The 27,541-nt window shown below is 39.3% G+C and overlaps 2 protein-coding genes across 2 annotated transcripts; both read right to left on the bottom strand.

Moving 5' to 3' along the window:
- Window positions 1-18,564: 18,564 nt before the first annotated feature.
- Window positions 18,565-20,216, bottom strand: LOC110911275 (transcription factor RAX3). The gene is made up of 3 exons (XM_022155878.2): window positions 19,865-20,216; window positions 19,583-19,712; window positions 18,565-19,340 (listed from the first exon to the last, which is right to left on the bottom strand). Exons 1-3 carry the CDS (start codon window positions 19,998-20,000, stop codon window positions 18,671-18,673), a joined length of 936 nt encoding a protein of 311 aa, XP_022011570.1. The 5' UTR covers window positions 20,001-20,216; the 3' UTR covers window positions 18,565-18,670.
- Window positions 20,217-24,888: 4,672 nt separating this feature from the next.
- LOC110913538 lies at window positions 24,889-25,515 on the bottom strand. The gene has a single exon (XM_022158357.1). The coding sequence runs from the start codon at window positions 25,513-25,515 to the stop codon at window positions 24,889-24,891; it is 627 nt and encodes a 208-aa protein (XP_022014049.1).
- Window positions 25,516-27,541: the final 2,026 nt, after the last annotated feature.

Here is a 27,541-nt window from a genome sequence, read left to right as displayed (position 1 = left end):
ACAAGGTCTTTTGACCCGATTCCAGTTGCTACTGGTTTTAAATAATAAATAAAGTATTTTAAGCTTTATAAGCTGTTCGGGAAACTCAGATTTCCTGTAGAACTCGAAAAGCCCTTTTAAAGTCTTTAAAATGACCGAAAAACCCCTACGGGGCGTTATATTAACTAAAACTCGTTACGGGCATCACGGAAGGTATCCTACTGATACCACAACCCATTTAAGGCATATTGACTTAGGAAATAAGCGTACGACTCTCATGGTTAACCGTTTCGCCTATTGCGCGCACGGTTCGGCTTATGAAACAAGTTTTCATAAATTAGCCGATACGGGACAAATTATATTATTTGAACCCCAAAATCCAGAGTGTGAACCTTGAACCCATATAAAACAAATCTCTGAACTTGTTTGGGTCAGAATCGCACTCCATTTTCGGTTTTCGCCTTTTCGCGCGATTAAACCATATCTATATATATCGGAACCAACCGGTCTAGGCTACGGCCATTATAACGACTCGTTAGGATTCTAAGAGGTTAATTAAAACCTTCGTTCCAGATTAGGAGCCCTAGTAAAAGCTATCGGTGATTTAATCCAAATTAAGGAAATATACTTGCAAAGGTAAATACTTTAACTTATTTCCCCTATATGGGCTTGGGTTACGGTATATTAATACCGCTTGATTGAGCATTGTATTCTTCCATCGCTTAGGTGGTTAATTAAATAATATGATCGGCTCATTTAAACAGTTTTGTTTCTTAAAAGCCTTGGGGGGTTTAATGACCGTTGTCCCGGATATCCTTGGCATCATTTTACGAAATGGCCACGACCATCGACATCCCGATGTAGGCGTACACCCGGTATATATTGTCGACATTAAATTAAAAGACGTAGCCGTTGGTTTTTATACTACGGTTTTACGCAATGTGGTGTGTCTATAAATCTTTAACCCGGCACGACCCGGGCTACTGAACGCATAAAAGAACATGTAAAACGTTCACAAGATTTATTATAATTTTCCCAAGTTATAAAAGAGTTTGTGCCTTGTGCATTCAAATCAATTTTTAATAAACATTTTTCAAATGTGTCAGTTGAATGTATTTACCAGTGTAAACTGACGTATTTTCCCCAAAAAGATTAAGTGCAGGTACTATACGAAATGGGCTGGTTTAGGCGTCCTAAGCATCGTACATAGTCTCGCAAACTCGATGCTGCATCTGAATGAACAATATTTATTACTTTTTGATCCGCTGTGGATATATTCAACTTCTGTAATACATTTGATATTACAACCAGAGGTTAAAGTTTATATATTTATCTTAAGCTTCCGCTGTGCATTATATAATTGTGTGGTTTGACTATATTGTTGCCAACATCGTCACGGTAATCCCCCACCGGGCCCACCGGTGAGACACGTGGAAATCGGGGTGTGACAGGTTGGTATCAGAGCCAACATTGAGTGAATTAAACACTATCCTAATGTGTTTAATCTCAATGACACAATTGCACATATTTGAGTCTAGACAAGAACTTAGGACAAATTCGGATTTAATACTCCTTTTTGTCTTTATTTTCAATTCGATTTTTAATAAGTTTTGGAGCAGGAAAATGCCACCTGTTATATTCCGAGGAAGAGGAAGAGGAAGAAGAGGCAGAGGAGAAATCGTGACACATCACGATAACGAAGCTGGACCATCAGGTACAAGACATCCTTCGATGACACGGAGCGAAGAGCCACAACGACGAAGAGATCTTTACGAACCCGCGAGGCATTCCACCTCGCACAGCTCGACGCCATCCTACCGGCACTCCTTTGGGCCAAACTCAGAAAATGATCCCAACAACCCACAACCTTCCTTCATACCGCTACAACGTTCGGTATCGCACCGGAATTACGACGACCCTACTCCATACTTCATAGGTCAGTTTAATCCAGCTGACTACATACAGGAACCTTCAGGTTTTGTTCCATTAGGGCCACAAGACCACTTCTCCGAAGATCATATGGATGAAGATACTGATCCAACTGAACCTGCTCGTGGTACGCCCACGCATCCGATAGAAGTCTCTGATGGGTCATCCTTCCATGGCACACCCTATCAGGGGCCAGACAGTTTCTAAGCGATGTTTGACCGACATGAGTGGTACTACACACCACCACAACAGACATCACAACAACCGCGACATCCACATGATCCCTCTGAGGATTCACGCTTTGAGGCAGTTACGCCACCACCTCCGCCACCGGCGCAACCAGTAATGCCTGATCCGCCGAGGCGCAGGAGGACAAATGCTCGTATGTCTACACGAGGAGGAGGGGGTATCCACTTCAGCACTCCTCGACATTCTAGTAGTAGCCACTATCCGCCACTACAAGAAGAAGGACCTTCAAGTCCTATACAGGAGGCGAACTCCGCACCAGCTGCACAAAATTCGCCACCATTTGGGTATGACCAACCCATACCTGCTTACACGGGTCCAACGGCTTACAACCCGTTCGAACCGTCACAAGCACAATACAACTACGGCTATGAGCGCGACCCATATGTGGTGTCGGCAAGATATAATGCGCGCTACCCTGACGGAGCACATGGAAACATGGGACCACCGGACTACTCAGCTCATGGGTATCCAATACCTCCCAGACCTCCAGTTCCGCAACAAGCGCCACAACCACGTTTCTCTCCTCCTGAACAGGAAGAAATACTCCATCGACTAGATCGTGTGGAGAGAGAGTTCGAGGAAGAGAAGAAAAGCCACCGAGGATTTCTCAAAGGCTTGGCGAACCTACTAAAGGGCAAAAAGAAGAAACGTGACCATTAGCCCTTAATAGTTGTACTAATGTAATTTCTACTTTGAAATAAGTCCCTGTGTGGACAACTTATCGTATTTCAGTCCCTACGTGGACTTATCTTTTAGTCCTTGCATGGACACTTATCTTGTATTAGTCCCTGCGTGGACTTGTCACTTATCTTATACCTTTATGGAGGTATGTACTATTTGAAAGACCCATTTAGGGCAATATGTAATTGTATTTGAGATTATGGAATGTATGTTATGAGTTTTGTTTTAATAAGTATAAAATAAATCAAAACCATTCCTTTTATATTAATCTGCCTAAATAAAGAATCTTAAAGGGGTGAAACCTAGCTTGGTGTCTTTTAAGATCCAGTCAAGATGGTACGACCTAGTTGAAAAGATTCTGGTTCCCTGTTAACCTCTGTACGCATGTTAACAATCATGGCAGATGTGATTCGTTAAAATCACGCACGTCATTCTTATACAATAATCCTTTAAGGATTACAAAACCCAACTAAATGATTTATAAATCGTGGGTTAAATCACCAATGAAGGTGATCAATATTATTAAAACATCCATTAGTGATGTAGTGCCTACGGGCCAACCTTATTAAAACATCCACTAGTGATGTAATGCCTACGGGCCAATATTATTAAAACATCCATTAGTGATGTAGTGCCTACGAGCCAACCTTATTAAAACATCCATTAGTGATGTAGTGCCTACGGGCCAATATTATTAAAACATCCATTAGTAATGTAGTGCCTACGGGCCAACCTTATTAAAACATCCATTAGAGATGTAGTGCCTACGGGCCAACCATATTAAAAACATCCATTAGAGGTGTAGTGCCTATGGGCCGTAATAATTGTCTTATAACGACAAAAGACAGTGGTGGTCTATGACTCCCTGCCAGAAAGGGGTAAGAGAACTACGGTTCAAACCTCTATGCCTTTGATTCTCTGAAATCTCGGCTAATATTATAAAACATCCTCGTGATTAGGCTTTATGCCGCCAATACTATTTATATAGCTGACATAGGATATATTCAAATCCTAATATATAATGAAATAATAAGTTAACCAAATATGGTCTCTGTACCATGGTTGACAAATTGTCATAAAAGACAATTATATAATAATCTCCTGAATAAAATTTTGTTATCTCCTGTAACAGATTCAAGTTACAATGGCGGATCCCAACGGAGAGAATAGCCATACTAATGAAGATGACTACGACAATACGCCAGTGCATTTGACAGGCGCACAACTGAAGGCTCTGATTGACAATGATGTTCAGGCAGCTCTTGATCGTCAATATACTGAGTCCCAAGGCAGAACCGTGTCAAAACCACCCTCTAAACCAAAGACACACTCCAAACCACCCTCTGAACCCAAGAAAGATGACGACAAACACTCGTCCACGGAGAACAGCGTTCATCGCGATAGAGATTATACTGATGCATCAAATGCTAAGGGTTGCACCTACAAATACTTTGTATCTTGTAAGCCCCGGGAATTTACAGGGGAGAAAGGTGCTGTTGATTGTATCACCTGGCTAGATGAGATGGACACTATAGTGGACATCAGCGGGTGTGCAGCGAGGGATGTGGTGAAGTATGTGTCCCAATCATTCAAGGGCGAGGCCCTGGCATGGTGGAGGGCGTTGGTGCAGGCATCTGGTAAGTCTGCTTTGTACAAAATGACATGGGAGGAATTTATTGCTCTCATTAAGGAAAACTACTGCCCTCAGCATGAGGTTGAGAAGATCGAGGCTGACTTTGTGTCACTGGTGATGACGAACCTGGACTGCCAGGCATATTTGACGAGTTTCAATACAATGTCTCGTCTGGTCCCATACCTTGTGACACCAGAACCCCGAAGAATCGCCCGTTTTATTGGGGGCTTGGAGCCTGCAATAAAGGCGAGTGTAAAGGCCTCTCGGCCGACGACCTTCAGGTCAGTTACTGACCTTTCCTTGTCTCTTACCTTAGATGCTGTCCGTCTGAGGACACTAAGGAACAAGGAGGCTGAGAAGAGAAAACGTGAGGATGATACCTCATGAAGATCAGGGAAGAAGCACCGTGGAAGCGGTGAAGGCAAAAGAGGGTCGGAGGCAAAGAAGGATGGGCAAGCTGGTGAAAGGCCCAACTGCAAAATCTGCAAGAAACCCCACTCTGGGAAATGCAGATTTGCCTCGAACTCACAGTCGCAATCAAAGACTCCTTCCTGTGGACTATGCAAGTCCAAGGATCATAAGACTGTGGAGTGCAAGAAGATCTAGGATGCAACCTGCTATGGTTGTAATGAAAAGGGGCATATCAAGAGTAACTGCCCAAAGTATGCGAAGAAGGCGGAAGAGACAAAGAAGTCAAATGCGAGAGTTTTTCGCATGGATGCAAAGGAAGCGGTCCAGAACGACAATGTGCTTACAGGTACTTTTCTCGTAAATAATATATTTGCAAGAGTACTATTCGATTCTGGCGCCGATAAATCCTTTGTAGACCAGAAATTTTGCCAACTACTAAATATGCCTATCAAAACCCTTGACATGAAATACGAAGTAGAGTTAGCAGACGGCACGATAGAAACCGTCTCAACTGTTCTAGAAGGATGTGAAATGTCCATTAGGAACCATTCTTTTCCTTTATCTCTACTTCCCTTCAAATTAGCGGGTTTTGACATTGTGCTAGGCATGGACTGGTTATCCCATAACCAGGCCCAAATCATTTGCGGCAAGAGGCAGATAGTTTTAAAGACTCCGAGTGGTGAATCGCTTACCATTCGAGGAGATACGCAGTACGGGTTACCCGAAGACGTATCTATGCTCAAAGCTTCAAGGTGTTTGAACAGAGGCTGCGTAATTTACATGGCTCAGGTAATAATTGAAGAGCCTAAGCCGAAGATAGAAGATCTTCCTGTCATTTCTGAATATCCTGAGGTTTTCCCTGAAGAACTACCTGGTTTGCCACCGGATAGACAAGTGGAATTCAGAATAGACATCATTCCTGGAGCAGCTCCTATAGCTAGAGCGCCTTACAGATTAGCTCCGACGGAAATGAAAGAACTAAGGACCCAGTTGGATGAACTGCTGGCAAAAGGTTTTATCCGACCTAGTTCGTCTCCCTAGGGAGCACCAGTCCTATTTGTAAAGAAGAAGGACGGATCGATGCGGTTGTGCATCGACTACCGAGAGCTAAATAAGGTTACCATAAAGAACAGATATCCTTTGCCAAGGATCGATGATCTGTTCGATCAGCTGCAAGGAGCGAGCTACTTCTCAAAGATCGACTTAAGGTCGGGCTATCATCAGCTAAGGGTCAGAGATGAGGATGTACATAAGACAGCATTTAGGACTCGCTATGGTCATTACGAGTTCCTAGTGATGCCTTTTGGGCTCACAAATGCACCGGCTGCATTCATGGATCTCATGAATCGCGTCTGTAAACCGTATTTGGACAAATTTGTCATAGTCTTCATCGACGATATCCTTATATATTCCAAGAACCAAGCAGACCACGAGAAGCACCTCCGTTGCATTCTCGAATTACTACAGCGTGAGAAACTCTACGCCAAATTCTCGAAATGTGTATTCTGGCTACGAGAGGTTCAGTTTTTAGGGCACGTTGTGAGTGACGTGGTATCCAAGTGGATCCCGCTAAGGTAGAGGCAGTCATGAACTGGCAAGAGCCAAAGACGCCTACCGAAATCCGTAGTTTCCTGGGGTTAGCAGGATACTACAGGAGGTTTATTGAAAATTTTTCGAGGATTGTTGCGCCCTTGACTTCCTTGACCAAGAAGAAAGAAAAGTACATTTGGGGCCCAAAGCAGCAAGAGTCCTTCGAAATCCTGAAGCAAAAGCTGAGCAACGCACCTGTGTTGACATTACCTGAAGGTACTGATGAATTCGTAGTTTACTGCGATGCATCACACACGGGCATGGGCTGTGTGCTTATGCAGAAGGGCAAGGTGATTGCCTATGCTTCAAGGCAATTAAAGGTGCACGAAAAGAATTACACCACCCATGATTTGGAGTTGGGTGCCGTTGTATTTGCACTGAAGTTGTGGAGGCACTACCTTTATGGTATTAAATTTGTGATTTATTCTGATCACAAAAGCCTCCAGCACCTGTTCAACCAGAAGGAGTTGAACATGAGGCAGCGCCGTTGGATGGAGACCCTGAATGACTATGATTGCGAGATCAGGTACCATCCCGGCAAGGCGAATGTAGTCGCTGATGCCTTGAGCAGGAAAGAAAGGGTAAAACCTATTCGAATCAATGCCAAGAGCATTGAGGTCAAGAACAATTTAATTGAAAGGATTTTAGCTGCACAGCGAGAGGCTGTGTTGGAAGCTAATTATCCTAATGAAAAGCTGGGAGTAACTGAGGAGCAGTTGACTCTTAGCAAGGATGGAATCCTTAGACTGAACGGACGTATATGGGTTCCAATTTATGGAGGACTACGAGATGTTGTTCTCCAGGAAGCCCACAGTTCCAAATACTCAGTCCATCCTGGTGCAGACAAAATGTACCAAGACTTAAAGGCAAATTATTGGTGGATAGGCTTGAAAAAGTCTGTAGCCGCCCACGTAGCGAAGTGCTTGACTTGTGCGCAAGTCAAAGCCGAGCACCAAAAGCCGTCTGGCTTGCTACAACAGCCTGAGCTTCCCGAGTGGAAGTGGGAATGCGTAACTATGAACTTCATAACCAAGTTACCCAAAACCAGGAAAGGAAACGATACAATATGGGTCATAGTCGATAGGCTGACTAAATCAGCTCACTTTCTACCCATCAAGGAGACGTATAGCTCCGATACGTTAGCCCAACTTTATGTGGATAAGATTGTAGCCTTACACGGCATACCTGTGTCTATTATCTCCGACCGGGATACTAGATACACGTCTCACTTCTGGAAGAGTTTCCAGCAATCTTTGGGCACGCGTTTGAACTTTAGTACGGCTTACCATCCACAGACGGATGGTCAAAGTGAGCGTACCATCCAAACGCTAGAAGACATGCTTCGTGCATGTGCAATCGATTTAGGCGGTAACTGGGATAAGAATCTACCCCTGATCGAATTCTCCTACAATAATAGCTACCACACCAGCATAAAGGCTGCGCCGTTCGAGGCATTATACGGTAGGAAATGTAGATCGTCTGTTTGTTGGGCGGAAGTAGGAGAGGTCCAATTATCAGGACCAGAGATTGTTTTCCAGACAACGGACAAGATTGTCCAGATCCGGGAACGTCTCAAGGCTGCCCGCGATAGGCAGAAGAGCTACGCTGATCCAAAACGTAAGGATCTTCACTTCGAAGTAGGTGAAAAAGTGTTGCTTAAGGTATCACCCTGGAAGGGGGTGATGCGTTTCGACAAGAAAGGCAAACTGAGTCCGAGATACATAGGACCTTTTGAGGTCATTGAACGGGTCGGGTCAGTCGCCTATAAGTTAAACTTGCCTGAAGAGCTCAATGGAATTCACAATGTGTTCCACATCTGTAATCTCAAAAAGTGCTTCGCCGATGAATCATTGGTGATTCCACACACAGATGTGCATATAGATGAGAGCTTAAAGTTCATAGAAAAACCTTTGTCGATTGAAGATCGACAGGTGAAGAAACTTCGCAGAAAGCACGTACCGATTGTAAAGGTCAAATGGGATGCTCGTAGAGGTCCTGAATATACGTGGGAAGTCGAAGCTACAATGAAAGAAAAGTACCCCTATTTATTTGAGTAAATCTCGGGTCGAGATTTATTTTAAGGGGGTGAGGATGTAACACCTCGAATTTTTGTGTCCAATAATGTGTTAACACGTGTCATTTGTTTACACGTGGCATTGATATTAAATAAAGGACTAATTTTGACAAACCTTGAAAATATATAAATTCGAGGGTTATAAATGTCAACAAGGGTAAATATACTGTATAGTAACCCTAAATAAATGCTTGTACCTTCAAACGAATAAATCATAAATCGTACGGAAGCGAAACGCGGAAGAAAGTGAGAGATTACGAACTACATGGGTTAACTGTGTCAACATGTTTAATTATACCTCTGAGTGACCCTTTAACGTTCCCAAGGCTTCGTAACAGTATTATACGCTCACTAGAATATACTGTATAAATTCCGCGAAGTTCCGTTTTAAAACGAAAGAGTTATACTCGCATTCGTATAAGAAGGGTAAAAAGCGTCAACAGTGAAAGTTAAGGCTTTCCAAATAATTAATAAACTAACCGGGGACTTTATAATGCGGGTAAATAACACGAGGCCCCTATCGGTAAATAACCGAGGGCCAAACCGCAAAGTTACCCCTTCGAACCCGAAAGGTCAGGTAAATCATTACGAAAGATTTCGTTATTAATTACCAGGATTTCGTAATCATTTCAAAAGATTTAAAGTTTCTGGAAATCTGGCCTCTCGCGACCCGCGTTAAGTAATAGCCTAAGTGTAGGCGGGTCGCGAGCCTCCTAAAATACGCGCCTGATATTTGAATATCAGGCGACCCGCGTTAAAGTGCATGGGAATGTCCATGCGGGTCGCGTGAGACGCCCAGATGCAGAAAGTTGGTGTTTTCTTGACTTTTGAGCATTATGAACGATCAATCTCCAATAAATGAGGCATGGGCGCCCCCTACTCGACCCATAACCCTCTGGGACACCTACCCATCATCTCTGGACTGTTGTAGGTGTTTGTAATGATCATAGATGCTTGGCATTGGCTATAAATAGCCACATTATGCACATAACATTCACAACACCAAAAACACACATCTCTGGTCATTGCAAGAGCCCTCAAGTCCTCTTCTCTGCTCTATAATCAGCTCTCAACTTCTGTAAGTTGCCTAGATCATTTATAATTCAGTTTATGCTTAGTAAATAGCTAGAAAACAAACCGTCGTAAATACGGTTTGACTTTAAATTAAATCCGCGATGGTTCTGCCTTATGACGAATCAAAGGTGGTTATAAGTTGGTATCAATGAGGGTAATAAACCCCTAAAAGAGTTCCCCCTGATCACCACTCTAACTATGTCAAATATCGAGTCAAACGTGCGGTTAAAAAGTCAACAGAAAGCTATTTTAGCGATTTATGCATAATCTGTAATGTATATGTTATGAAACCTGTTTTGACACTTATAAAACATGATATTAAGTATATAAACTTGTTTGCGCTCGTTTGAATCGACCATTTGCTATATTAACCCGGTTTGGAGCCGAATGTCGCAAAAGTTTGACTTTTGCATTGACTTTAGTTCTGACCCGTTTTAGTGAGGTATAGATATACCTTAGGACTCTCTTAGGACCAGGTTACATGATGGTATAAACCTCTGTGATCGGTTCATGAGTTATCCCAGTCTTTTGCGCGTTTCCGTTAATCGCCTAAAAGTTGACCGTAACGCCATTTTGAAAATAAAACGAGTATTTCGGACACGTGAACGGACCAGAACCTTGCTTATTAAATTATAAGCATGTCCTTAAAGTTTCACGTCAATCCGAGGTCTAGAATGAGAGTTATGCTAAATGGCGCATTTAAAGTAAACTTTAGTAATTAACGGCGCAATTAGCATAACACCTATCTAAACCAAGATTTCGTCACCAAAACTTTTACCCACTGTATTAAAATAATATTTTGGGAATTTTAAAGATTTTTAATAATTTTTACCTTGCTCATAACCTGCGGTTATGGCTACGGTTCTGTTAATACCGAATATGCCCTTTTCGGCCAAAACATGAGTTCTACAAGGTCTTTTGACCCGATTCCAGTTGCTACTGGTTTTAAATAATAAATAAAGTATTTTAAGCTTTATAAGCTGTTCGGGAAACTCAGATTTCCTGTAGAACTCGAAAAGCCCTTTTAAAGTCTTTAAAATGACCGAAAAACCCCGGGCGTTATATTAACTAAAACTCGTTACGGGCGTCACGGAAGGTATCCTACTGATACCACAACCCATTTAAGGCATATTGACTTAGGAAATAAGCGTACGACTCTCATGGTTAACCGTTTCACCTATTGCGCGCACGGTTCGGCTTATGAAACAAGTTTTCATAAATTAGCCGATACGGGACAAATTATATTATTTGAACCCCAAAATCCAGAGTGTGAACCTTGAACCCATATAAAACAAATCTCTGAACTTGTTTGGGTCAGAATCGCACTCCATTCTCGGTTTTCGCCTTTTCGCGCGATTAAACCATATCTATATATATCGGAACCAACCGGTCTAGGCTACGGCCATTATAACGACTCGTTAGGATTCAAAGAGGTTAATTAAAACCTTCGTTCCAGATTAGGAGCCCCAGTAAAAGCTATCGGTGATTTAATCCGAATTAAGGAAATATACTTGCAAAGGTAAATACTTTAACTTATTTCCCCTATATGGGCTTGGGTTACGGTATATTAATACCGCTTGATTGAGCATTGTATTCTTCCATCGCTTAGGTGGTTAATTAAATAATATGATCGGCTCATTTAAACAGTTTTGTTTCTTAAAAGCCTTGGGGGGTTTAATGACCGTTGTCCCGGATATCCTTGGCATCATTTTACGAAATGGCCACGACCATCGACATCCCGGTGTAGGCGTACACCCGGTATATATTGTCGACATTAAATTAAAAGACGTAGCCGTTGGTTTTTATACTACGGTTTTACGCAATGTGGTGTGTCTATAAATCTTTAACCCGGCACGACCCGGGCTACTGAACGCATAAAAGAACATGTAAAACGTTCACAAGATTTATTATAATTTTCCCAAGTTATAAAAGAGTTTGTGCCTTGTGCATTCAAATCAATTTTTAATAAACATTTTTCAAATGTGTCAGTTGAATGTATTTACCAGTGTAAACTGACGTATTTTCCCCAAAAAGATTAAGTGCAGGTACTATACGAAATGGGCTGGTTTAGGCGTCCTAAGCATCGTACATAGTCTCGCAAACTCGATGCTGCATCTGAATGAACAATATTTATTACTTTTTGATCCGCTGTGGATATATTCAACTTCTGTAATACATTTGATATTACAACCAGAGGTTGAAGTTTATATATTTATCTTAAGCTTCCGCTGTGCATTATATAATTGTGTGGTTTGACTATATTGTTGCCAACATCGTCACGGTAATCCCCCACCGGGCCCACCGGTGAGACACGTGGAAATCGGGGTGTGACATATAAGTCTCGTATAGGTGCCATATAGGTCTATACGAGAACTATACGAGACTTATACTACACTATACGACACAATACAATACGATACGATACCATAATATAGGATATGATACAACGCCCGTATACGTCGAAAGGCCTATACAAGACCTATAAGGGACCTATACGAGACCTATACCACACTATATGTTAAAAACAATGTAATATTTCTACGATCGAATATTTTTAAAGGCCGATCTTGAAAACGGTAAAATATTTTTATAAAAAAATGAAACTTTTCTTAAAAAACAACTCAAATTACCCCACCAAAACACCCATTTTTTTACTCAAAAAAACACCACCCTCAAAAAACAATCATATTACCCTACCAAAACATCCATTTTTCAACTCAAAAAAACAACAACGAGGGGTCCTAATATTAATTATTTAAAATAAAAAAACTTGTTTTTGTATAAAAGTTTGCTAAAACGATTAATATTGTATAAAATGTTTGTTAAAAAAAAAAAAAAAAAAAAAAAAAAAAACCCTTCAAGACGCCCAGTATAGGCCTATACGAGAAGACAAATTTACCCACAGTATAGGCCTAAATCAGGGGCTAAATAGTCTTTTTTCGCCTAGACGCCCAGCATAGGCCTATACGAGGCATATACGAGGCAAATAAGACAAAATATGACATAATCAGAGATTCTCTTGGAAATTGAGAAAGGTTATACGCCTCGTATAGGTCTATACGAGGCGTTTTGAAGGGTGTGGAAATAGGCAATTGGGTGTGTGAATATGTAGACCCTAATAATTTATCGCATGCTAAAATTTGAGAAGTTTATGCTAAAAAAAATAATAAAACGCAAGAAAATTACATAAATATAAAGTTATGTAGTTTCAAAACAAAAGTTGATACAAAATTACTTTCATAAAAACATATTTTGAAAGTTTTAGATTGTTAATTTGTTGCTATTAGAAACCTTTTTTTGACTGAGCAAACACTTGACCTGGTCCATATTGTTGAGCTCATAAGCATTATATTATTGATCTTGTGCTCCACTAGCACAAACCCTTTATTGACACAAATGACCTCACATATTATTACATATGATCTCATTTAGATTGGATCACACAAATGATATAGCTTCATTCATATTTTCACAACAATACGCCTAATTAAATCAAGATTTTCATAACATTAACCATTTGAATTTTGTAATGATTACTTCAAAATAAAACTAAATCCACATTTCGCTAGCTAGCAAGAAGAAACCTTTTAAGAAAACAAGTGAAAAGCAAGCCTGATTGCGCACCATGTGTGAGATTAAGAGCCACGCAAGCGCTTTAGCTATTGAGCTAGACTGGCTTTAGCACATATATTTGTACGATTGTGTTTGTAATTCGAAACAGAGGTCTTGGAAACACATCGTTGTTAGATACAGTTGATGTTGCCGGTACCTACAAGACCAAGTCCATCAAGTGCCATGGGGTATATCTTGCAAGCTTGTGACTGTTTCCTTTTGAAATTTTCTTTACTGGGACCAATCTTACCTCATAAAGTTTGCCAACCATTGTAAATATTTTTTACCATAAAATCACAAACAAGTTGATGCTTGCAATTCTATGATGTTAACTTTCAACACAAAGAAAAATCAACTTCAATATATGCAAAGAATTTTCCAAACAATGCTTTACAGTTGGCGAGTCATAAAGAAACCAAAATAGAAAAAAGTGAATTATAAACTCATGATTGAAAAATGACTCTTTCAGTTGGCGAGTCTTAAAGAAACCAAAATAGAAAAAGGTGAATTATAAACTCATGATTGAAAAATGACTCTTTCTAAAATAATTAAGTTTAACAAGGCTTTGTTACATTAATCATAGCACAAGGAGCGATTTAGCTGATCATGTTGGTTAACATGGGATTAACGGTCACATGTGCTTTCAAGTAACACTTTTCATATTAAAAAAAAAAAAAAAAAAAAGCTCAAACTATTGACACACCAAAGGTGCCTATTTACACACTTTAAGATTTATATACGCTACGTATAGAGCTATATGCAGCGTATAGCGTATAGACAGCATATAAAGGGTCAAAAAGACAATATCTCATAAATGTTTTGAAAAAGCTACCCTATACGCTGCGTATAGGCCTATACACGACGTATATAAATGATCAAAAAGACAATTTTACCCTGATTTGGGCTGCGTACAACCCTCAATCTAGGGATAAAATGGTTTTTTTACCAAACTTGCCTCACATATACGCCACATACAGGGCTATACACGGCGTATAGTAAAAAACACCATTTTACCCCTAGATTGGTGGCTATACGCAGCCCAAACCAGGGGTAAAATTGTCTTATTGACCCTTTATATACCCTGCGTATAGACCTATACGCAACGTATATAAAGGGTGGTTTTTTTAGAAACATTTATACAATATAAATCGTTTTAATAAAGTTTAATTAAAAAAAGTTTTGTATTTTAAATAAATAAAAAAGTAAGTATTTCTTACAAACTTTTTTATACAACATTAATCATTTTTATAAGATAAATATCGTATTGTATAGGTGTAGTAGAGGTCACGTATTGATCTCGTATAAGCCTATAAGTGTGATATCGTATCGCATAGTGTAGTATATGTCCCGAATAGGTGTGGTATCGTATATTATAAGTCTCGTATAAACCTCGTATAGAACTATAGTTTTGTATAGCGTAGCACAGCGTAGCATAGTATAGCATAGGCCTATACGGGACCTAAACTACACATATGCGAGACCTATAAGCCTATACGGGAGCTAAACTACACATATAGTCTTTTACGACACTTAGAGCATTCACATCCTATCCACTATTTTAGAGCATTCACATCCAATCCATTATATTTTCACCCTAAATTACACTAAAAAACACTACATTTTCTCTCTCATTTTCAATTAAATAATATTTTTTATACCTTTATCATTGTTTTTTCTCTCTCCTCCACTCACAACCACTTTCAAAATATATTAAAAAATTATAGAGGGTGAATAGTGTCCCCCCAAATATACAGATGAACAGTAACATTTTGTCTCTCATCCACTCACAACCACTTTTTATACCTTTTATATTTTAAAAACAACACACACATAATTTGATTCCTTGAATGTGAATGCTCTTATACCCTATAAATACACTAAAAACAACTATATCTTCTCTCTCCTTTCAATTAAATAATAATATTTTATACTTTTATTATTACCTTTTTCTCTCTCATCTACTCACAATCACTTTCAAAATATATTAAAAAATTATACAGGGTGAACAGTGTCCCCCAAATATACAGATGAAAAGTAACATTTTCTCTCTCCTCCACTCACAACCACTTAAACCACTTTTTATAATTTAAAAACCTCACTCTCAAGATTTGGTGGATAGAATGTGAATGCTCTTATACTACACCTATAGGCCTACGTGGGACCTATACTACATCCATAGGTCTATACGAGATCTATAAGCCTGTACGGGACCTATACAAGACTTATACTACACCATATGATATGATACTACACCTATAGGCATATACGAGATGATACTACACATATATGCCTATACATGACTTATAGTCTTATACTACACTATACGATACGATACGATACGATATAATACAATATTATATTATACGTATGGGCCTATACAAGATTTATACTACACTATATGATACGATACTACATCCATAGACCTATACGAGACCTATATTATACTATACGATAGAATACTTAACAATGTTTTTACTACACTATACGATACGATAGGATACAATATTATATTACACGTATAGACCTATACGAGATTTATATTACACTATATGATACGATACTACATCAATATGCTTATACGAGACATATATTATACTATACGATAGAATACTTAACAATGTTTTTTATTTATCTATTTTTGAAAATTTCTTATTATAAAAGTTTGCTAAATCGATAAATAATGTATAACAATGTTTTTTTAAAAAAAACACCCTTTACATAGGTATATATGCGATGTATATAAAAGGACAAATTCACACATCATATCAGAGATTCTCTTGAAAATTAAAAAGGGTGGCTATACGCCGCGTATAGACATATACGCGACGTATATAAAGTTAGGGTTTATTGTGTAAATAGGCATTTTGGTTTGCAAATATGTAAAAAAAAAAAAACATGCAAAATAAATAGCATCCGAATATCGTTACTACAAACGCAGATTGAATTATTGAGTCGATAAAGTTGCTAAAAAATGTACATTATGGTTATCCCAATTCTGGAAAAAATCCTAGCGAAATAAAATTGACAGCAAAGAATTGACTGACTAACTATGAGTGGGGGATGAGTGTTGGTGTTTACGACCATGAAGATAAATATAAATGGATGAGGCCATTTCTGGTTGCCCTACTTGCCCACAAAGGTATCACAATTTTTCTAAATAAAATAAATCAGCATATTCTTCTGCACCTTTTTATACGTTTCACTAAAGTTCTTCATTTACTTTATGAAATATTTCGAATCCAATATTTTAATGTACGTAGTCCAACCCACTTATATCGAGTTTTTCTTCATAAAGAATAATAAAAAATATATTCATATTGACAAGGTTAAATATCATTTAGTTGACCAACAATCATTTCTTTCATAAAAAGATCAAGACATTAATAAGTCTAAAATTGGTGTTATAGAAATGATATGATAATAGTTCATTTTAAGAACTTAATTTCTTGTTTTCCATTAGTATGTTCTCACATGGCTAATTGTATGTAACGTGCAGAAAGAAAACTTGTCAAGACTTTTAATATGGTTGCTCTATTATTAAAACAAGAATATATAGTTATAGTCACATATGCGGTTGAAACTCTTAGACTGAAGGGAGTGGGGCATCCTTTTGAGAGGGCGTCTTGCGACACGTGACGGCACGTCAGATTAGAGGATTTTGAGCAAAAAAAGGGGGAGTGGGGCAACTTTGCTGGGTAGGGCGTCTTACGACACGTGGCACCCATTTAATTTTGATTTGGTTAAAAAAAAATAATAATAATAATTGGTCAAAGGGGGGAAGCCAGGCGTCTTGCAGAGGATGCCCAAAGGGGGACGCCCCCATGGAACGCCTAAGGGGAATGGTGTGCAGGGCGGCATTAGACGGCTTGGAGGGGGAGAACGCCCCACTCCCTTCAGTCTTATATTTAATGGTCCCTTATTTTCTTAAGACTAGACTACATTTAATTCTTATTCGATTTTTCTTTTTGATTACAACTAACTCAAGTTTCAATATCTTGAATTTCAAATTGTGTGTTTTGTATATTTTAAAAATCATATACAATAAAATTGTGTGCTATCGTATTCACATTAGTTAAAGATCATATGGTTTACTAATAAGTCGAAGTTTAAAGAGATTGATTGGGGGGAGTGGATTTCCTTTGTAAATATGTAATTGTGTAGTTTTTGTTTGGTCGGCCCGGTTTGAGTTGGCTTGTCGTTAATGAGGTTTATCTTTCCAAAAAAAATTAAATTATTTATAAAAAGGGCCTGGATTTTAAATAAGCTTTTAGGCTTAATCAAGTTGAGCAGACTGTGATGAGTGATATAGATGGAAGTACATAGGATGAATAGCGATTAAACATTATCTTGTTCATAAGCAAATGTCCAACACTCTTTTATCCAATAATTAAAGGAACATGTCGTTTTCCATTTTGTTTTGTTCAAGATAAGAACCAAATTAAGATTTGTTTAATTACTGATCTTGACTACCAATTTGTTATGCGGATTAGTTACCTAACTTACAATTATTATTCATGTAGACTATAACTGCACGTTACCTATAACGAGACAAGTTATTTTAGTATGATCTTGGCATGTTCGTATATTTAGTCGCATTCCTTGTAAATATCCAATATTCTAGTTGAGTTCATAGGAATCACATTTAATCAATTCATCAGGTAGGTGAACTATTTGAGGATCAATAGAGGGTTCATATTTAAGATTAGACTTAAATGCCATTTTAGTTCCTGTGATTTGGGCCATTTTGTCAGTTTAGTCAAAGGTTTCATTTTCAACCTGGGGTCCAAAAAGGTTTTACAGTTGTCATTTTAGTCCACTGGGTTAATTCATCCATTTTTTCTGTTAACGAGAAGGCCAATTCGGTCATTATATATGGCTGAATTGCCCTTTTAGTTAACAGAATTACATACAAAATGACCGAATTGGCCTTCTCGTTAACAGAAAAAAATGGATGAAGTTAACCAAGTGGACTAAAATAGCAACTGTGAAACCTTTTTTGGACCCACATGTTAAAAATGAAACCTTTGGACTAAACTTGCAAAATGGCACAAACCACAGGGACTAAAATGTCATTTAACTCTTAAGATTAAGAACCACATAATGTAATTGTAACTTTTACCTTAAGGTGTGCCTTACTATCTCATTAGGTTATCAATGCACTATGTACAAATAGTTATCATAGTTCTCAATAGTTATGAAAGGAACTCAGCCCTTGATTAATACGCGTTCTCTTCATGACCATTATATGTTAATAACTACAAGAAACCGACCAAATTAAGCACTTATACCACCTAAGTAAGGTTGATGTTAAGAGGAATTAGTATACAAGAAATCTCAAGAAATCTCAGTAAACCAGAATGAAAGTGATAGTGAATAAAGAAAAACAAATTAAATAAATATTCCCCACGAAAATGCCAACAACAATTTGTCCTAGAATCTTATGGAAACCGACTAGGCAGATCAGAAGGACAACATTGTAGCAGTCCACGTCGGCAATCTTCATACGCGATTGTGGTGGGACGAGGGAATGCCAGAGGATCACACCAGTTAGTAGTGTTACTTTCTCCAGAAGAACTAGTGCAGTTATTTCCATTGACTAGGCTAGCAAAGCCCCCAACCAACCCATCAAACTGCCCTGGTTGTGTGGTGTAGTTAAACTCATTGATCTCAAATGGGTAATTGTTGAATTCTTGAAATAGGTTTACAACATCCCCATTAGCAAAATAGGGTGTGTTTGGCAATTGACTCTTCTTGTTTTGATCCAACAATTCTGGTTGGATTGAAGTTGTGTCAAAAGGGTAGTGATTAAAGGTGGGATCTTGTGGTTTCACATGAAGTTCTTGACCATGATGATTAGGGTTTGTGACTATCAAAGGGAATTCTGTAGGCCAGAAAGATTGATAAAGATTCATGCTTGTGGATAAAGATGGTACCTTTAAATCTTCAAGAACCTCTCTCTTCATTTCTTGCTTGACTATCCCACCTCTCTTTGACAATTGTTGATCTTTTCGCTGCATTCCCATGAGTTTTTTCTTTAGTCTTGTGTTCCAGTAGTTCTTGATATCATTGTCAGTTCTCCCGGGTAATTGTGAAGCTATAATGGACCACCTACAAATATATTATCCACTTAGCATATATTTATTATGAATCTTATACTTTGTAACCATGAGAACTCATTCTCGGAAAACTCAACGCACTGGCCTAGCCAGCTAAACAATGGGATCATATATTACATAGAGAAGTTTTTTTGTTCATGAGAACCCTTAAAAGAAAATTCATATGAGCGTCAATAACCTTCTAACCAATGGGATCAATAAAGAAAGTATAATGATTAAACTGAAGTATATTACCGGCTACCGATATTGAGATAGAGGGTGGAAATGATATGATCTTCTTCTTCCGAGAAAGATCCATGCTTGATATTCGGACGAAGATAGTTTAACCATCGAAGGCGACAACTCTTGCCACATCTCCTGAGTCCTAATAGATTCATCGAATATAGAATATAGAATATTCATTATCAATAAGTTGTTCTTAATGAACTTTGACATAAAAGATTCATTAGATCAGCATAGGTGTGATTTTATGTACTATAGGATTAAAGAAGGCTGGAGATTAAGAGAATATAGTACCTATTTTATGCGGTAGCGCGATCCAGTTGCCGCCGGTGCCATATTCATCAATATACGACTTGAGTTTGGCATCTTCTTCAGGTGACCATGGTCCTCTTTTGACATTAGCTTTGTCACAACACGGTGCTCTTCCCATTGTAATTATTAGGGTTCTTGATATCCTTCTGCTTCTATCAAAGTGGAGTTGTTGGTGTTTGGTATTATCTATTTATTCTCATCTACTCTTGGCTTTAGAGTACATGATGATGCTAATATATATATACCTGGATATAGATATATAGATATATAGAGAGAGGCAGCTGGAGATGAAAGATGGGATTAAAGAGAATGATCACTGGATTTTCAAAAAGTTGATTGTGGAAAAAGAGGCATATAACTTTTATGATATACTAATTAAAAATTAAGAGTATTAGAATAAGGAGGCAACCCGGAATGTCACAACTGTTAGCACCAGGTATTTTCTCAATTGTCTTTCTCCCACTTCCCGAATCTTTGCCATTTCATTTTATTTATTGTTTTGTACATCCATCTTATTCAACGCACGCACATTTATTTGTTGAACACATATATTATTATGTCTAATTCAAACGAGGTGAGTATATAAAAGGGAAAATTAAAAAAAATAAATAGGTAATGCAATCAAAGTGTTGAACATATTGTGTTATGCGTTCATCTAATTCAACAGAAGCACATTTATTTGTTGAACATATGTATTATTATGTCTAATTCAAAATAGGTGAGTATATACAGGGCAAATTAAAAAACCGTAATGCAGTCCCAAAAATTCTAGGGGAATTGTCCTGTAATAATCCCACCTAAACATTATTGGCCATTAATAATCACAGCTCAGAATATTCCCCCCATCAGTCTCACATTTCACCTATTTTATCTACAATGGTCACCCGTTAAAAAAACTTAACGGAGTTAAGCTTTTTTCCAAACTACAAACAGACTTTTTAGGTCTTTTGATCAGAACATTAATACGTGTCCATTGATGTAAAACTTACTTCGAAATGGTGCTCCAAGTGACTTAATTTTGGTTAACTGGAAATTTAAAAACCCGAATTGAAGCGTCGTTTTCATCATTTGGAGCACCGTTTCAAGGCAAGTTTTATATCAATGAACTCGTATCGTCGTTCTAATCAAAATCCCTAAAAAATCTGTTTGTAATTTGGAAAAAAACTTAACTCCGTTAAGTTTTTTTAACGGGGGACCATTGTAGGAAAAATAGGTAAAAGGTGGGACTGGTGGAGAGAATATTCTGAGATGGGATTATTAATGGCCAATAAGGTCTAGGTGGGATTATTACTGGTTAATTTCCCAAAATTCTAATATACCGAACTAAACAATTTCTCTCACCATAGAATTGAATGTTCTATTTTTGCAACTTAAAGATAACCAGCTATCCTTGAACCGTGAAACCCGTACAAAAACAATAAGGTGGTATAAAAATACAAATTCATTCACCTCACATGCCACACTTTGTGATACGAAACTAATATGAAAGTCAGACTCATATTTGCACCAACTAAAAATAAGACCATGCGTCTAATGAATGAAAACGACTTACTGGCCAGTGGCCAGATCTTATGACAAACTATCATAGATGGTTTGCCCCAATTGTGAGACCCAAGACTCCATCATATGTAACCCATATTTCAAACTCAATGGTTTTTTTTTTTTTTTTTTTTTTTTTTTTTTTTTTTCTAGATTACCATCTTTTAATTATTTAATTTTCAAAATAAAAGAGCTTGAATCTTTTATTTCAATAATTTAGACGATGGATTTTCGTTTTCCAAAATTCGGCTCAATGTGTCAAGTTTATGTTTACCTTAGATAAGATGGCTTGATGAAATTGTATGCTCATTCAATATTATATTTTTTTTGAACGGCCAACATAAGAATTTTATTAATTTTTAGCCAGCGGCTAGCACCACAATTACAGTCACCAATTACACCACTTTTACTACCTAAAACATCCGAACACCAATCACCAACATAAAACTATTTTAGAACACATCGAAACTCCGCCATTGCTCCCAGGACATCTCCGAAACTTTGGAACGGTTCTTTATCCATAGGAAGCTCTTTGTCTTCATCTCTTCGACGATGCTACTGATTGTTTTAGATTTTCTAGAAAACATAAGCTCATTCCTCATATTCCATAAAAACTAAATAGTTACTTTGGCAAATTGCATGGAAAGTCTTCCTTTTTTCCTTGAGCCACAAAGCTGTTTGTAAGAGTCTAGAATATCTCTTAGACTAAAAGCTATGATTGGATGACAATTACACCATTGGAACACAACTTGCCATACAACCTGGGCATAGCCGCATGATACGAGAAGATGGTCGCTTGTTTCCGAATATTCCCTGCAGAGGATGCACTCCGATGACTGAATCGAAATACCCCGTTTGGCTAAAGCGTCCCTAGTTGGAAGTCTCTCCTTTTCCGCCCTCCAAGCAACTATACCGACCTTTTTTGGCACCCAATTGTTCCATTCCATGACGTAAACCTGATCAGTCCTGTTGTGACACTGGAGAACCTTTTTAATGCTAGCAACAGAGAACAAGTTTGAGGGATCCAACTTCCAATGCCATCTATCTTGACCAACTCTAGCCGAGATGCCCACTAACATGTGCTGGAATTCCTGTAATTCTTCATCCTCAGACAACTGTCGCCTCCAAACCCAATTCCAAATAATCCCGTGATCCCTGACTTGCATCCTATCCGCTACGATACACCACTTTTCTTCCTCCAATTGAAACAATAATGGAAAAACAGTGAATAAAGGTTTAGTCCCAACCCAAGTATCCACCCAGAAGGCCACGACCGATCCATCAAAAATCTCTCTTGTTAAGTTTCTACCAATATCGACTCCTTTATTAATCAATAATGGAGCAATGTTGTAAATTTGTTTCCACGGACCTGCACTCGCTAATTTCACTGGTATAACATTCCATGACTGCGAATTATTATAAATAGCCCATACTACTTTTCTCCACAAACTATTCGACTCTGTCTTGAATCGCCACCACCACCACTTCGCAAGCATCGCGAGGTTTGCATCCCGTAAAGTCCCGAAACCCAAGTCGTCGTACTTAATTGGTGCTACCACATTATCCCAAGCCATCCAACTCATTTTGGAGTCTTCATCTGTCCCACCCCAAAAGATTATACGCCAGAGCCGTTCTAGTTGTTTCAGCACTTGGACTCGAGCTTTGTAAAGAGAGAAAAAGTAAGTAGGCAACGAGCTTAACACCGCTTTTAGCAATGTAATCCTCCCGCCATACGATAGCTTCTTTGCTTTCCAGATCGACAGCCTACTCTCGAATAAATCAATTATTGGTCTCCAATTCTTACTAAGTTCATGTTAGCTCCCACGTATAACCCGAGGTATTTGAATGGGAAGGAACCTTCTCTGCATCCAAGGGCATTTGCCATGGCTGCCAATTCCGCTTCAAATACGCTGACCCCATATAACCGGCTTTTAGTAAAATTGACTTGAAGGCCAGAAGTTAGATAGAAACCTCTTAGAATACGACGGAGATTTGATGCATTGGACACTGACCACTCTCCCAGGAACACCACATCATCCGCATAAAGGAAGTGAGATAGTGCCGAACCTGTGTTGTTACATCTAATACCATGAAACAAACCAACCAGCGAAGCCCTCATCATGATCCCGGAAAGTGCTTCCATAGCGATTATGAAGAGAAACGGAGATAGAGGATCCCCTTGTCTTAGCCCCCGTGAGCATTAGAACTCCACAGTAGGTGAACCGTTGACGAGGACGGACGCCTGGGCTGAATGAAGTGTTGCATTATCCAATCCCACCATTTTTTGGGAAAACCCATTTGTTCTATGACCACGTTTAGAAACGACCAACAAAGGGATCATAAGCTTTATGAATATCTACCTTGAAAATCATGGTAGTCTTCCTCGATTGTTTCAACCAAGCACAACTTACGTTCAACATTAATGGGCCATTAGTAATATTTCTACCGCTTAAGAAGGTTGTCTGCTCCTCAGATATAAGCTGCCCGATGACTCGTTTCAGCCTGTTGACTAGAACTTTGGATATTACCTTGTTAATACACCCGATGAGGCTAATGGGTCGATAATCGGATGGCTTCAAGTGATCTTTAACCTTAGGAATTAATGCAATAAAAGAAGACGAACAACTTTTATTGATGTGCGAATTGACGTAGAATTCTTCGAATAATTTTACAAAATTGTTTTGTAACCTATTCCAACATCTCTTCAAGAACTTGAAATTGAAGCCGCCAGGCCCTGGAGCCCTGTCTCCATCGCACTCCCATATTGCATGCTTTATCTCCGCAAGTGTAAAAGGACTAATTATACTATCACCGGCTTCTGAAGATAGAACTGCCAAATTCGGGCAGTTTATCGATGACCGAAACTCCTTTGGTTCTGTGAAAAGTTGAGCAAAAAAATCATGGAATTTTTGTTTAATAACTACCGGGTTTGTAATCCATTCGTCACCGTCGAGCATTCCATTTATACGATTTGAGCTTATGTTATCATTCACAATATAGTGGAAAAAACTCAAATTTTCGTCACCTTCAACTGCCCACCTAGCCCGAGATTTTTGCCTCGCCTCCGCTAGCTTTTGTTTATCCGCCTCTAACATGAATTGCTTGAGTTCTAATCTCTGATCTAATTCAGCTTGCTCAAGCGATCTTTCTTCCGCCAAAAGTTCTAGCTCCGCCACCTTTGCTTTCCAACAGCTATACAACCCTTCAGTTTTCTTTTTCTCCGCTGCTACCCATTCTTTGATCCTGTTTTTTAACCACCGAAGCTTTGTAGCAAGACCAAGGTCTGCCGGCCTATTAAACATAAACTGACCACATTTCCCATTCACAAAAGCCATAAATCCGTTCATTTCCAACCAAGAGTTATAGAATCTAAATGGGATAGGCCCGAAATCCGTTGGAGTAGTTGCTAATAGTAGCAGTCTATGATCTGAATAACGTCTTTCCAATGTCGTAAGGGCTGCTCCCGGTCAGTTTTCTAGAAACCTAATGCACTCTAGGAACCGGTCAAGTTTGCTCAGTTTGGCGCCTCTATCCGAAATATACGTGTATTTTGCTCCTCCCATGTCATATTCATAGAGTGCAGCCGAAAGGATAAAGTCATTAAAAGCCTCCACATTTGCTGCCACAAATTCCGAGTTTAGCCGTTCCTCTGGCTTTCGAGCATCATTAAAATCCCCCCAAAAAACCCACAACCCCTGACGTGAATTCCTAAGAAGCAACAGTTCTGACCGCAATGCTTTCCTCCATGACGCGTCATTTGGAACGTAGACATTGACCAAATTCAATCTAATACCAGAGGGAATGAGAAATCCACAAACACAAAGAAAATACCTGTGTTTTATCGTTTCTATTTCTGAGAAGACGGTAGGGTTCCACAACGAGACCAATCCACCTGATCTCCCATGCGAATCTACCGATGCCAACTTAAACGCTGATTTGCCCCACATCTGATTAAAAAGGAACCCTTCTGAATTACTGATCTTCGTTTCCTGTACACAAAGAAAGTGCACTCCTTGACTAGTCTTTATACCTCGAATCCAATCTAATTTCTGGGAATCCCGGTCACCCCTGAGATTAATAGATAGGATATTCATTGTGAACCGTTTTGTGCACCTTTACCATTTATGATTTCCCTCAACTCTTCCTCGGACCCGTTAAATTGCATACGAACTCGCTCACCAATGTTGATTCTGGCCCCGATCTCTTTGTCGTTCCGAGTGTTAGTCGTAGGCGGAGTGGCGGGATGATGGTGGGATTGCGGAGACTGCCTGGTAGGAGACAACTGATGAGGAGAGTGACTCGAATTACAAGACACCGGCGTAGGTGTGTCTCTTTTTTCTCCAGGTCAGTTAAGGTCAATGGAATCTTCCCTGGCATCTTCATTCCTAAGTCTGGGCCTGGTGACGTTGCCTTGGATTGAGCCCACAGAAAGTGGACTCCTTACATTTCGATCCCTTTTCCCAAGTTGTATTTTCTTTTTGAGCCCAGGATTGTTACTAGGCCCACTTTGCTCCTTGGTCCAATTCGAGCTATTATTATTCTGGGGCCTAGGGTTAGTCGCCATATCATTAAACGGAGCATCATTATTCCTAGGAAACCCAACATTCTCCCCCTCTTCCCCTAGTATATTGCCCTCTTGGAATACACACCTAGGAATATGAGTCGGCTGCTCCTTGTCCCCATGCAGAGAATTAATACCGTTAGCCTGATCACCATTGGATAACTTTTGACCTTCCATTTTCAATCCCCTATGGTCTCCGGCCACCGTCCGGTGACACATCTCGCCTGATTTCCCCTTCTTCCACGTCGTCCACCATATTCACCTCATCACCATTATCGGATTTCCACCCATGGTCGTTCATTGATTTTTCTCCGTCCAATTCAGGTTTCCAAGCTCCCATGTCTTCGGTGACCCAGATAACGAATCTCATTTCTCTCCGGTTTAGAACCGTAGTCTCCTCAATTCTTCTACCAAGGGGAACCAAGACCATTACAGAGCTGTCTGCGTTGTCAGATTCTTCCCAAGAGAAAGATGATTCCTATATGACCTTTCCAAAAAGGCTCCCAATCTTGTCGAATAACACATTGTCTCTGAGGTGAACCGGAACACCGGTTATCCAGAGAGATGCAACCTGATCCATAGGCAGATCCTCACCATTCCACACATGGAAACGACTGAAGATGTTCGACAGGCAATCTGAATGGTTACTCATAATGTCTCTGACTATTTCGGGGTCTCCGAGTGTGAGAAGTACGCTAAGTCCTCCAACATATGACAAACCGTAATTTTCCAGGCCACCATTGTTTAAAAATTGGTTTAGACTATTAAGAGTACCAAGGTCTTTGGCTATGCCATGTATTAAATGTCCCATGCAATGCAGCGGATACTTTGAGCCTTTGTTATTGATTGTAATCATCTTAGAGCCCAGATTATTAACGTGGTTATCCTTTTGAAATAGGTCAGCATATGAAAGACCTTCCCTTACCGTTGCTCCTCCGGAAAAAGCACCCTTGTGGTTTTGCTGGTTCGCATGAATCGGTTCTTTTGGCTTCTATGTTTTCTCACCAACTATCTTAGACGTATAAATAAACTTTTTGTGGTTTTTATCATATTTTGCCAGGGCAACCGATACTTTTGCTTCGAGTATCTTCACTGTATTCATAGCCACCAGAGTAGCATCCATATTTTCTACTCACACATAACGGATGAAACCGAAGCTATTCCCTCTCTTATCTTTCTTACGAGCCACATACGCATCTGAGACAAAGCCATGAGGTTGAAACGCATGCCATATCAGCATTTCTGAAGTTCGGTCAAGCAAGTTCTACACCAAGAAGGTAATCTCCACACCATTACCTCAACTTTTCCTGTTCTTTTGATACTGGACTTCCGTCTAAGGGATATCACCATCCACCTCACCTTCCCACGCCATACCCTCGTTCCGAACGGGCTCAAGACTCTGCTAACAATCTCGTTATGATCGGCAGGACGGGAATCCGCATAGATCAATCATCGGCTTTTATACAATGCCTGAGCAAAACACCGGAGAAGAGGCAAACGAAACGTCGGAAAAAGAAAACGGGAACTCGATGAACACCGGGGAAGAGGAAAGCGAAGCA

The sequence above is a fragment of the Helianthus annuus genome, chromosome 15 (genome assembly GCF_002127325.2).
Source record: "Helianthus annuus cultivar XRQ/B chromosome 15, HanXRQr2.0-SUNRISE, whole genome shotgun sequence".
Lineage (NCBI taxonomy): Eukaryota > Viridiplantae > Streptophyta > Magnoliopsida > Asterales > Asteraceae > Helianthus > Helianthus annuus.
This window is presented reverse-complemented; position numbering and strand designations above follow the sequence as displayed.

Excerpts from the sequence above, each read along its gene's own strand:
- LOC110911275 (XM_022155878.2), bottom strand. The coding sequence starts at position 20,000 with ATGGGAAGAGCACCGTGTTGTGACAAAGCTAATGTCAAAAGAGGACCA. Across the intron at positions 19,713-19,864 it reads CGCGCTACCGCATAAAATAG|GACTCAGGAGATGTGGCAAG; the intron begins GTACTATATTCT and ends TGAATCTATTAG. Across the intron at positions 19,341-19,582 it reads TATCTCAATATCGGTAGCCG|GTGGTCCATTATAGCTTCAC; the intron begins GTAATATACTTC and ends ATATATTTGTAG.
- LOC110913538 (XM_022158357.1), bottom strand. The coding sequence starts at position 25,515 with ATGAATATCCTATCTATTAATCTCAGGGGTGACCGGGATTCCCAGAAA.